At 52.6% G+C, this 11806-nt stretch overlaps 3 protein-coding genes across 3 annotated transcripts; 1 reads left to right on the forward strand and 2 right to left on the reverse strand.

Annotated features, from left to right (window-relative positions):
* Window positions 1-14: 14 nt before the first annotated feature.
* On the reverse strand, window positions 15-3870 carry M438DRAFT_15448 (uncharacterized protein). Its single transcript, XM_029898994.1, has 4 exons — window positions 3492-3870; window positions 3394-3436; window positions 2122-3340; window positions 15-1711 (listed from the first exon to the last, which is right to left on the reverse strand). The coding sequence occupies exons 1-4, from the start codon at window positions 3543-3545 to the stop codon at window positions 502-504; spliced, it is 2526 nt and encodes an 841-aa protein (XP_029766043.1). The 5' UTR covers window positions 3546-3870; the 3' UTR covers window positions 15-501.
* Window positions 3871-5330: 1460 nt separating this feature from the next.
* On the reverse strand, window positions 5331-8074 carry M438DRAFT_263319 (Pkinase-domain-containing protein; the record flags this gene model as incomplete). Its single annotated transcript, XM_029899880.1, has 2 exons — window positions 5331-5678; window positions 5729-8074. 2 exons carry the CDS (start codon window positions 8072-8074, stop codon window positions 5331-5333), a joined length of 2694 nt encoding a protein of 897 aa, XP_029766044.1.
* Window positions 8075-8481: 407 nt separating this feature from the next.
* Window positions 8482-11501, forward strand: M438DRAFT_341578 (uncharacterized protein). The gene has a single exon (XM_029904528.1). It carries the CDS (start codon window positions 8890-8892, stop codon window positions 11239-11241), a length of 2352 nt encoding a protein of 783 aa, XP_029766045.1. The 5' UTR covers window positions 8482-8889; the 3' UTR covers window positions 11242-11501.
* The last annotated feature ends 305 nt before the right edge of the window (window positions 11502-11806 follow it).

Here is an 11806-nt window from a genome sequence, read left to right on the forward strand (position 1 = left end):
TTATTGTTTCCGTTTTTACTCGATCGAAGCGTAATGCCAAAACATTCGAATTGACTATCAGATAAACAGTCTCGTTCGTAGTCAAGCGATTCCAGCATTCAAGGAAACTGGAAGTGTAGAGTATCTTGTGCTATAGAGTACGTAGTAAAAAGAAACGCCTCTCGCTTGTCTTTTTTAGTACGACAAAAGAAGTGTCAATCGCTCCTTCCCTCCTTCCACGATGCCTGTTTTCGCCAAACGAAGAGAAGTGTAAAAAGTGAAAAGACATGATCGCGCCTGCCTCTTGGTTTTTGCAAACATCATAAAAAGCAAAGTCGATGATCCTTCCTTCCCTAAATGAAGTGTACCAACCAGGTAAAAAGAGAATGAAAAAAAGTGCAGAAAAGCCAAAGAGAAAGTGTCGAAGGCCACAGGTAACACAGCGCAGACGGTCAAGGGGTCCGCGACTCTCCTCTCTAGAGACAAAGGGGGAAAGGTGCGAAAGCAATAAAAGTCAAGAGATCAAATCTCACTCAATCCTGCCCCTTCACTGAGAACTCTAACCCTCTCCCTAACGGCCTCAAATTCCTTGACCGCTTCGACATGCTTTTCGCAGCCCACACTCCAATGCTCTCGCACGCGTTCGTCTTCCTTGACAGCTTGTGCATAGCTCATGAAACCTTCTCCGGTGGAGGCCTCACCCACGGCTTCCAAAGCCTTGATGCCGGCCTTTACCAACTTGGCCGCTCGCTCTTGACGAGTGGTGAAATGGGAAAGTAGTGCAGAGTTGAACTTTTCGAACTTGTCGAGGTAGACGCTGAAAGTGGTGCAGTAGGTTGACCATGAGGAGCGGGTGAGCTTTGTGGGCGTGGAAGGGGCGCGGGGCAGAGTGGGCAAGACCAGGTTCTGGGGTGTAAAGGTCTTGGTAGGGATGGTGTTGGCGGCCTTTGAGGTGAAGGGCAAAGTGGAACTTATGTCGGCTAGGCCGTCAAGACCTTCGGAGGGTTTGAGGTCAACTGCGGCACTCAAATCGTCCAGGCGGACGTTGAAGCCGTTACTTTCGCGTTTGGACGTGGAGGAGGCATCGTTCTGGCGGAGCTGAGTGGTATCGACGGGATAAATGCGAGGTTCTTGAGCAGATGTAGCTTGGGGTGCAGCAGGTGGTCCGGCTGGTGGAGCGTCATCAACGTCCATTTCATCCGGCGACTGTGTTCGTGGAGCAGCCTCTTCCTCCTCATCTGCCACCGTTGCAGGCTTTGGTGTGTTGACCGGGATCTTGTTGGCGACTCTCGAACCCTTTCTGATTGCGGTCGAATTGCTTCTAGATGTGGTTTTCGATTCAGACTTGCCAGGCGATGAGCGTCCAAGGACATTGGGGTCGAATGCCCACGACGCATCCTGGAAGTGTTTCGCCCATTCCTCGGGCGAGTACTTGGCCGGAGGTGGAGGAGGTGATGGCACGGCAGATTCTTGGGCAGCTTCGCTGCTGTTCTGCTGTGATGTTTCGTGGAAGGTGTTGGCCCTCGGTTGTTGTCGGAAGGCCCTTGAACTCTTGCGCGAGGGCGTAGCAGACTTGCGGCCAGTTGTCGTGGTTTGGGCAGCAGCAAAAACATTGTTACTAGTAAAATCGCCTGCCCACTGTGACGGCACGAAAGATGTATTGATACTGTCTTCGCTCCGGCTTTTGGCCATGTTGGGCCTGAAGGTGTCAGCATTGATGGGCATAGTAAATCTGGTAGAAAAGAGGTCAGCATTCAGACTGAATTGTAACGGTTGCAAAATCAATACAGGCCGGTGAGGTCGTCTTTTGTGAAACAAGTCTTCTTGTGTTGAGGTTGAAGTGCAGGGTTCTCATCCTTGGTAAGATCGATGAGATCATCGGGATCAGGGATATATGTCGGTCTATCAGGGGAAGTTGGTTGACTCTGTCCCACATTTGTAGACGATGGTGTGTCCGTAAGGTCTACCCAGGCGCGTTGAGCAGCTGAGTGGGTGCGCTTGACGGGAGGAACGGTGGATGGAAAAGCCCATCTGGGGATGTGGTCGGGGCTTTTTGTGTGTTGATAGCTTGTCCCAAAGGGATAGACAGGGGAGGGCATTTTTTCTTGTTGCTTGGGAGGAGTAGAGAAATGGTTGGCATACATTGTTGGTTTGTCCTTTTCGCCAGCATCGGCTGCTGCGTCTGGACCTGAGTTGGTACTTCCACCGGCCTCGCCTGGAGCTTTGTGGGGTACACCATTCTTGAACTGTCTGCTCGGCGGGTTGGGTGTCTTCTTAGGACGGGTAAATGACCGTCCGAACGGATCAGCCGACTGGTCAGCTGCCGGAGGTGGAGGGTTCGCCTGTGCAGTGTCAGGAGTCGTGGAAGCGGAGTCGTCTTCAGTCTCCGAGTCTTCGCTCGAGCTGTAGACGACAAAAGGCTTTCTTGCTGTGCCCGTACCCGCCTTGCGCGTCGATTGACGGAATCCTGGTCTTCCTTCTGAAGCCATGGGCACATGGGAATTACTGGCTGTTCGAGGTGTTTCCTCAAATGCGTCGGCTGGTCTTGAGCGGTAGCTTTCGAAGGGAGCCTCGGGGTTAGTCTGTTGTGATGTAGCGCGTGGGGGTGGAGGTGGGTAGTAAGGTGGGTCTGCGGACTTCCTCCTAGATGATGAGTAGTTGGCTGTGCTTCCCGCTTGACCCTCGTCGCCGGTCGAAGAAGGATCAAAACCACCTTTCTTCGGCGTACGGGACGAGGCTGAAGCACCGGGTTTGCTTGCCCCAGCTTCATTGTACTCGGCCCAGGCAGAGCGGAAGCCACCAAAGTTGTTGTTATTGCTATTGTTGGCGGGCTGTGGAGGAGCACGGTAGTTCATGCCCGCGCGAATGTCCTCCTCTGTGGGGTAGCGTGTATCTCGTCTCGGGGGTGGATTGGGTACCGGTCGCTTAGGAGATGGGCGTGGCGGTGGCTGTGGAGTAGTACCAGTCTGCGATTTCATGTTCTGCCATGCATTGAAGACATTTGAAGGGTCGGCTGGGTTCTTCTTGCTCGTAGGAGCGGGCTTGGGAAAGTTTGTGAACCGGTCTGCGCCGGAACTGCCGGATGCTGTGCTACGCCATGAGGCGGTAGGGTTCGGAGTACGCCTGGGCGGTGGAGGGAAGTTTGATGTAGCCTGATACATGGGGTTGGTCCCAGAGCTCCTCGGCGGCACGTTGGGTTTTGTGAAGGCACCACCACCTAGACCTGCCTTCCTGCGGTCTGCATCGTATCGTGTTTTTGATATCGGGTCGTGGAGGATCTCGTGAGCGGCCTGGATGGCCTGGAACTTGGGCACGATTTCGGACTCTTTACCGGGGTTTCGATCGGGGTGATATTTTAGAGCTGTGACTTTGTGTAAGCAAAGAGAAGGCCGTGAGAGTGACGGGGACTGTTACCGAGCTTGCGGTATGCCTTCTTGATATCCTCGACGGAGGCATCCTGTTCTCGACGTCAGCTGTGGGTGCATCGACTCTAGCTGGCGAAGCAGACGCACGTTGGGCAGTTCCAGGTCCGCATAGTAGTTTCGTTTGATGTCGGCCTTCACCATGATCCTGGCAAGACTGAGGGGTCACAACAATAAGGCGCCGTGCGATGCGATACCATCAAGGCCCTGCGTCGTGGAGTGGTGCTGGTGGAATGTAATGAAAGTCGTTATTCGCAGACAGGTGGAAACAGAGCTGCAGAGGTCGGAGTCCAAGATGAGATGAGAAGAAATGACGGCTCGTCAACGGTTGGAATCGCGTGTCATGCGTTGTCTTCAAATTTACGCTTGACGGTCGCTTGGTTGTTGCGCAAAGCTCGCAGCCCCTCCAAACATGTGAAAGCCTGGAGATGTTTTGTTTTGGATCGCCGAAGGACAAGTGACGACGACCAAGATTTATTTTCAACACAACCGAAAGCTCAAATTCTCATAGTAATATCACCAGTAAGATATATGTTGATGTCGAAAGAGACCGAGACAAACAAGCCAATCGGGAGGACATGTGCTGTCGGTCCTACGACTCTGATCTGCAGGTGACGCCTTGTTGGTTGCTCCTTCTCCATCGCCGCCCAAGCAACCAACACCCAGGATTCAATCATCACCAAACCAGATCATAGCTTGCCACCCATGAGCCACAGCACTGCCTCGGTTCTGTGAGAAAACAGCAAAATATCCGCTCCTTCACTTCCAACTTATGCTGCCTATTGACGTAGACGTAGCTGCAAAGAATAATGACCCGGCACCGACCTCCCTTTCGACTGTAAGTCCTTGCAACCTTGGCTGCAAGAAGGCAAGATGCTTTTGATGATCAAGTACATGTCCAATGAGAGCGATACTGTCTCTTGATCTCTCCGGACCTACATAAAAAACTAAAAATCATTGTGCCTTTTGACTACTATGTTGCAAGGAGCCTTTGCTAATCTGAGAGCTCGGTTCTGGTGCAATTCATGTGTCAAAGGAGAAGACCTCCAAGTGTCGCTCTCTGTGGAGGCCGTGCCACTGCTCAATATCATCGTGCATTTCTACACGTTAACCAGTGGGCATCGCTGCGGCTTGAGAGTCGATGTAACAAAATTTAGCACGCTAGGAAGGCAAAGAACACCGCTACATTTCGATAAGCTCTGTTGACCGCTGGATTGCATTCTAGATACCACCAGGTTGAATCACACGAAAGCATGTATGAACGCTCCCTTGACTGTACTGTGACCACCAGTGACTGCGTTTGGATAGAAGAAGCAACAACAGAACCTGCCAAGCCAGAAAAACTGCTGCAGAACAATACTCGAGTAGCATGCGCAAGGAAATGACAGTGCGGAGAAGACATCATAGAAACGGAGCGAAGCCTGAGACCTCAAAATGCACATTTGACGAACGCTATCAGAGAAAGATCGGAAGTGTAAAGGTCGCAAAAGCAGACAAGACCTCAGCCACTAGAATTGACAAAACGGATGATGCATTCAAAGACAAGATTCGGATCATCGACATGTGCTGTAAAACAAAAAGGAAGAAGTAATGAAATTTTGATATTCGCTGCGTCTCGACGAGAGGGGGGGATATGAATTGCAGTGATGCAGGAAACAAGATCGATGGAGCTCAAAGGAGGAAAATTTGGAAAACACCCGCGGCGTTTGTTTCTCGTCGTAAAGTCATGACATCGCAGAAAGGATGAGAAGGTTGTAACCAGAGCGCGTTCGAGTAAAAAGCAGAGTCATGTACAATTGCCCCAGTCTCTCTTTGTCTGTGGCTTGTGCTTGTGTGGTGGTTGTTTTTGTAGTAGTTGCTAATTGTATGTTGATGGTTGTGAGAGGGTGTCTTTATCCAGAAAGAAGAGAGCTCTTGGGAATGAGATGGTTAGAAGACAGCTGCCAGCCCACTTTTTGAGTGTCGCTTGCTGAACCGAGGCTTCCTACTCTTGACACTCTCGTTGTCGCCAGGATCTTTGCGCAATGTGTTCCGCACAGAGTGTATCGATTGCTGCTCACCTCCACCGTCACCACCACTTGCACTGGTGGGGCTAGACATGGTCGATGCCAGATCGCCGTACTGAGATTCCCCCGAGTACGAGTTTGCGATGGATTGTGATAGTGCTGTGTCCTTTGCTTGATTGATCGCCTCCATCCACTCTTTGGTCGAATACTTGGACCCCTCTGGATCTGAAGTGGTCGCCCGAGGATCTTCGAAAGAGAAGTGTTTATCACGCTTGGATGTTGTCAGCTTTGGCACTCATAATCTACAGTTGAGCAACTTACAGTGTCGATACAGAAGGCAGTCAAGCCTTTGGCGTCTTGGAAGGTCTTCCAAGACGTTCCATTGGCAAGCAAGTTGAGGTCCAGCTTTGCTTTCTTCTCATTACCTCCAGCAGCTGCGATTATGACTCGTGCACTAGAAGTGATCATAACAAGTCGTTGGCGCTTTTTGGTCGTAGCTCCACCAAAGAATCGCGAGAACTTCCTCGAAGCTTCCTCCCCACCGTTTGCAGTAGGACTATGCGGAGATGGACAAGATATGACGTTGAGATTTCCCAACTTTATGATACGTTCGTTGTTCCGTGTAAGCACAGGTGACCAGTCGATATCAAGCTGGCTGGGAGGTGCTAGCTCGGTGATGGCTCGTAGCTGTGGACGAGGCACCTGCTGCGGAGGCTGGGTTGTTGGAGGCGAAGCTGGATGAGAACTGGGGACTGTAGGTATGCCCGGGATGGTTGGCGCAGGGGCTGAAGCCATGGGATCTCCGCCATTGAGTCGGATAGGTTGGGACTGAGACGGGCCAGGCATATAACTTCGGAGACGTGGTGCCTTTTGCTTCCATAACCCTTTACCCCACTGGATGCCATCGAAGAACGGATGTGCTTTGATGTGATCGATGGGCAAACGCTTGGATGGATCGAGGACCAGCAGTCTCTCTACCAGGTCTCTTGCTACTGCAGGGAAGCCGTCGGGGAAATGGTAATCCAAAGCAACGATCTTCTGGAAGGTCTGGTATTCGTTTCCGGCCTTGAATGGCGGGCGACCGGCGAGCAGTTGGTAGAGAATGCAGCCAAAGGCCCAAAGGTCACTCGCTTTGCAGGCGTTCTTATCAGTCAAGAGTTCTGGACTGACGTACTCAGCAGTGCCAACAAACGAGACAGCTCTCTCCTGTTCGACGCCATCCATTGGATCACCGGCACCCGGGCCATCGTTGCCAGTACCGCCACCATCTTGGGGCCTCGATCTGATATCCAGGATTTTGGCAGTTCCGAAGTCGGTAATCTTGGTGTGCATCTGTTCGTCGAGCAAGACATTTTCCGGCTTGAGATCTCGATGGATAATACCCTTCGAGTGCATGTAGGCTATCGAGTCAAGGATTTGAGCGCCGTAGAAGCGTGTGCACTCTTCGTCGAAGGTGCCCATTTTCTTGAGGTGGCCGAGTAGTTCACCACCGTTGGCGAGATCGAGAACAAAGTATAGTGAGCGCTCGTCTTGGAAGGTGTAGTACAAGCGGACAATGCCGGGGTGCTCGGTCAGGCGATTCAGCGCATCCTTTTCGATGTTGACATATTTGACCTTCTTCTCCTTGATGATATGGCGCTTGTCCAGGACTTTAACAGCATACTCACGGTGTATCTGGCGATCGGTAGCCGCAAGTACTGTGCTGTATGAGCCTTCTCCAAGAGTACGACCGAAATGGAAGTCGTTGACTCCCTTCTTCACGATTTTGGAGACAGGCCTTCCGTTCTGATCAACCTCTTGTCTGGTGGCGACTGCAGCTCCACGCTCTTTCCATTCTTCGCTGCTAGGAAGCGGACCACCTTCCATACTATATACAGAGCCGGCAGGGCCAGGACCATAGCCGGAGGTAACACGCTTAGAGCTTCTCCGGGGTGGCATGACATTTTGACCGTCTGGACCACGATAACTTCGACTGGCAGAGCGAGCAGGAGGGTGTGCTCCCATGGCAGCAGCGGCGGCTCTTGAAGCACTCCTGGCGAGACCAGACTGAGTAGAAACATCATCACGATATCTGTACGAGGAAGCCTGCGAGATGGCAGAAGTGCTGGAGGCGTTCTGATGTGTATACATGTTGGACATGCGGGGGTTTTGAGGGTATTGGGGAAGTTGAGCCTCGTAGGAGCCGGCACGCTGGCGATAGAGCTGTTCGGAGTCACCCGAGGCGGCACGGTATGTTCTGGTGGAGTTATAGGGGTCGGTCGAGGCTAGATGGCTAGGAGCATAGTCTGAATGTGAAGGAGCGTTCGAGTGAAACGAGGCAGCATATTGGGAGTGAGAGTCGTGTTCGTTCGGGTAGATGGACGAGAGTTGTGACAAGCCACGCGAGTGGTTAAGGGCGGTGATAGTGCTGCCTGACGACTGGGACGAGATGGTGGGGCGGTCGTCAGGAGTCGAAGGGGTGGAGCGTGGTAGTTGGCTGGGACTCGCCGTGGTGGCTGAGGATGAGTGGGCAGAGGTAGCGGTGGGCGGCGGTGTATGCAGCTGTGTCTGGGAGGTATGTGTTTCTGGCTGGGCGACGGTGATCGGAGTGTCTTGGTCGTCGTCGTCGTCGGGATTGGCTATGCGCAGACCGCCCAGCGAGCGCGACAGGCTCAAGTCGCCGTTCATGCTTTGTCTGAATGATGCCTCGTCGGAGACGAGAGACGGGGCCAAGCCAAGGCCAGACACGACCAGGCGCGAGTCTGAGTCTGAGTCTGGCGGAGAGATATGCGGTGTATCCGAGGAGATGGTCGTCTTTGGCGGAGTGTGCTACTCTGGGCACGAGGGACGGCACAGTCTGCTTGACAGGAGGCTTCGTCTTTGCATACACGCAGGAACAGGGCCGACAGGAAACAGGACTGGAGCCAAAGTTAACTTCCAAGTCGACAACTTGAGATCCTCTCGAGCGCCGTATGAGGGGTGCACGGGCCCGAGAGAGGCCAGCCACACATGTCAGGCCTGTTGTTCCTCGCTCCAACATGCACAACAACGACCTCGTCAATTCGTGTCAAGACGACTCTATTCCTGCCGCAGCAACGACTCTCGAGCTGTTGCTCGTACATCATGTTTGATGTCGTGTCCTCCTTGCATGTCTGTCCTGCCTTTTCCCGCGCCGCCGTGAGAAGGTACGCGTCCATACATGGAAAGATCCAACACGGCTTTACATGACATACGTCTGCTCCGCCTCGTCTTTGGGATGTCTTGCTCTTTTCTTAGATCAGAGGATGCCGCCATGTGCTTGTTGTACAGAAACCAGATCATCCCCTCTTTTCGGCCATGCGATGATGGTCGCACCTTCCTCAACTCGTCTGCTCTCATGTCTCTACCGCGCAGAATCTCAGGCGTTTCAACACCGCCCAAGACATTGACACTTGCCAGTCTCAACGCTGCTTGTTACAAAATCATCCATCCATGTCTGCCCGCATACCTTTGTAGAAATCATCATGCTCCGCTATCGTCAATCAAGAGTTCCTCTTGCTATGGCTGATGTCAATCAAATCCAACAGCATCCGAGGCCCAAAGAGACTTCCTGTCCTCCTGTTACACAGACTGACTGCGCTTATGACCATCGAGCAAAGAACCAACATCAGAACAATCGACGCCGTCCGCCACAACCTGGCTTCCAGCTCCGTCAAGGACCTGGAAGATCCAGAGATGGCAGCATTGTTCGGCTGGATCCGAATCGTCATGTTGCGCACTTCGCCGTACACGAGCCAGCTGATCCTTTTGAAGGTACCGACACATCGGAGGATGCTCTTGCGAGCTCTGGGTCCATCGCTCGGCTTGTCCACATAGCAGAGGTCAGTCCTACCATCACACAAGTTCCTGGTTACGATCCGCCTCCTCTTCTGCACGTCTCTCCTGAGAGGCCGCCCAGACCGGACGGACATCCACCTGTGGCAATTGATCATTTCTATCAACGACCTGCGGCTTCTACGGCTCTACCCAGGCAGCATCATGACGAGTCTTCCAACGAAAGTGACAGCAACCCTCGTTCTGGCGACCCGTACCCGCCACATCGCCATATTGCTACGCACATCGATCAAGCACGCAATGACACAGCCATCACGACTCCTTCTCAACGAGGTCAGAACCCAACCGCCGTCTCGTTCGCGCCTCGCGTACATTATGGCGGTGCCCTCCGGGAAGGTTCTCACCATCGATCCAACATCGCCTCTGTCTATCTTCGGGAGGGGCATTTCAGGATTAGACCATCCTCACCACGTAACTCTGACACTGGCCGTGCTGAGATAAATCATCAGACAAGATCCAGGCCCATGCCGCGACCCAGGGGCATTTCAATGCGTGGACGACCATCAGTCAGGGGCACTCGCCGACCTGGCGGACACATCAGAACACCAGATTTGGCCTCGGCTGATATTGTGAGGGACCGCTACCCCATCTTCCCAGCTCAATCTGATGAATCGAGACGACAAAACCCCTTCCCGCCGCGATCTGGCAGTATACCTCAAAGAAGAGGTATCCGCTCTCCTCCTTCGGAACTCAGGACCAGTCAATTCCTCTATTCTCAGCCGAGGTTTTCGTCAACCGCGCGATCGAAGCCTTCTGTGCGTCCCAGAGCCTCGAGTAACAGTCTTTCAACTCAGACTCTGTTGGGCGCTTTGGAACAGCCATTGGTGCATGGCCTCATCGATATCGAAGAACCCGACGACTGTCTAGCTCCCTTTCACGGCAGTGTTCGGTCTTCGCGCGTTGAGAGTGGGCTCACGTCTGTGTCAAGATCCGAACATGGTGGACATGTTGGAGAACATGATGGAATGCCTTTTGCACATCAATCCCCTTTAGATCAACTGACTCAAAAGTTTCGGCGCTTATCCACAGACATGTCGGCAACATCGCAATCATCATTCGGGCGTACGTCTCGTGTCACATCTACAGACGGCAGGCTCTTGAGTGGAAATTTGTTCTACTCAAGTTCTGATGATGAAAGTGAAGACAAAGACTTCAGGTTTTGGGACCGCCCTGATCGCCGTGGTTCATCGCACATTGACGGTTACTACGGCACTGATGGACAGAACAACGAGCCTTCTCGTCAGCCTCGGCGCCATATCGGCATAGCAGCGCGAATTGCAGACGTAGAGGCTGATTGTCAGAGTGGAACGATCAGACCACCTTCCTTGTCCGCATCCACACAGTCTAGTAGCTCAATTCATGGCATCAACTCGTCCATGTTGAGCAGCTCTCCTCCTGGAGAACTACCTAATCACTATCCTGCCACACCTGGTCGGCAGTTGACAAGCTGCGCAAGGACGTCTTTCGTGGCCCAATCTGCTGTCCGATCTCAAGCTACCCCAAGGGTGAGGGTTTATAACGAAAGAAATGCCCCTGGTATGCAGCCACAGACACCAGCAGACGTTGATCGCAAGTCGAGGATGCCTGTATATCCGGAGTCTCTGGTCCCTGACTCCCGTCAATTGATGCGGCCACATGCTGGAGCTCCTCCGGAGGAGCAGTCGCCTCTGATCCCAGCTCGCAATCCACACAGAAATACATACCCTTCTTTACAGCACGCTCACGCTCAGTCGCACGCAACGACCTCGCAACCATCGAGTCCCTACTCACCCAATCTCGACCTCAGGACTGCCGCTGCTGTCAGTGCGGTAGAAAGAAGACGAACAGCCCGAGGATTCCCGAACGAAAACGTGGTTGACCCGAGCACAAACGGCATGGAAACTGAAAGGGATACATTGATGAGACGTAGAGAGCAAAGTGGTGTCGATATCATCGACTATACGCCTCCTCGCGAAGGTAGGTACGAACAGTACTTGTCGTGATGGCCCATGGAGAGCAGGGTGAGGGGCTCAACGACATTAGTTTTGGTCACGATCATTAAGGTTGATGAATTATGGACAAGAGGTTACTACTAGAGGTGTCAGTATCGTGTCCTTTGCTGGTCCTTCAGTCAGAGCATTGCTGTGTAAAATAGACACGGCCATTCATCTGTTTGCATGCTTTACGACCGCGAATGCTACTGCCTGAAACTCCATCGCGCGATTGAACGATACATACTCTACAGTACACATGCTTTACTCCGATTATACAGGTGTTAACCTACCGGAACCATCCATCCTGAGACACAGATGCTCCCTCTAAATGCTTGTATACTGTACACTGCGACCTAGAAGCCGTGACTACCATCTGGCAAAATTGATTGCGTGAAAATAAAACAATTATTTCCTGGCGAGCACGGCCGAAAGTCGGCGATCTTCAGCAGCAATCTTCCAAGCTGTCAGCATCATCGTGTCCCCTTATCGCGCGGTATCTTCGTCATCTTGCATGAAAACGTGCGGCTGGAAACAAGAACCAAACAGTTAACCGTGCCCCGCACGTTCTCATGCT

The sequence above is a fragment of the Aureobasidium pullulans genome (assembly GCF_000721785.1).
Source record: "Aureobasidium pullulans EXF-150 unplaced genomic scaffold scaffold_1, whole genome shotgun sequence".
Classification (NCBI taxonomy): domain Eukaryota; kingdom Fungi; phylum Ascomycota; class Dothideomycetes; order Dothideales; family Saccotheciaceae; genus Aureobasidium; species Aureobasidium pullulans.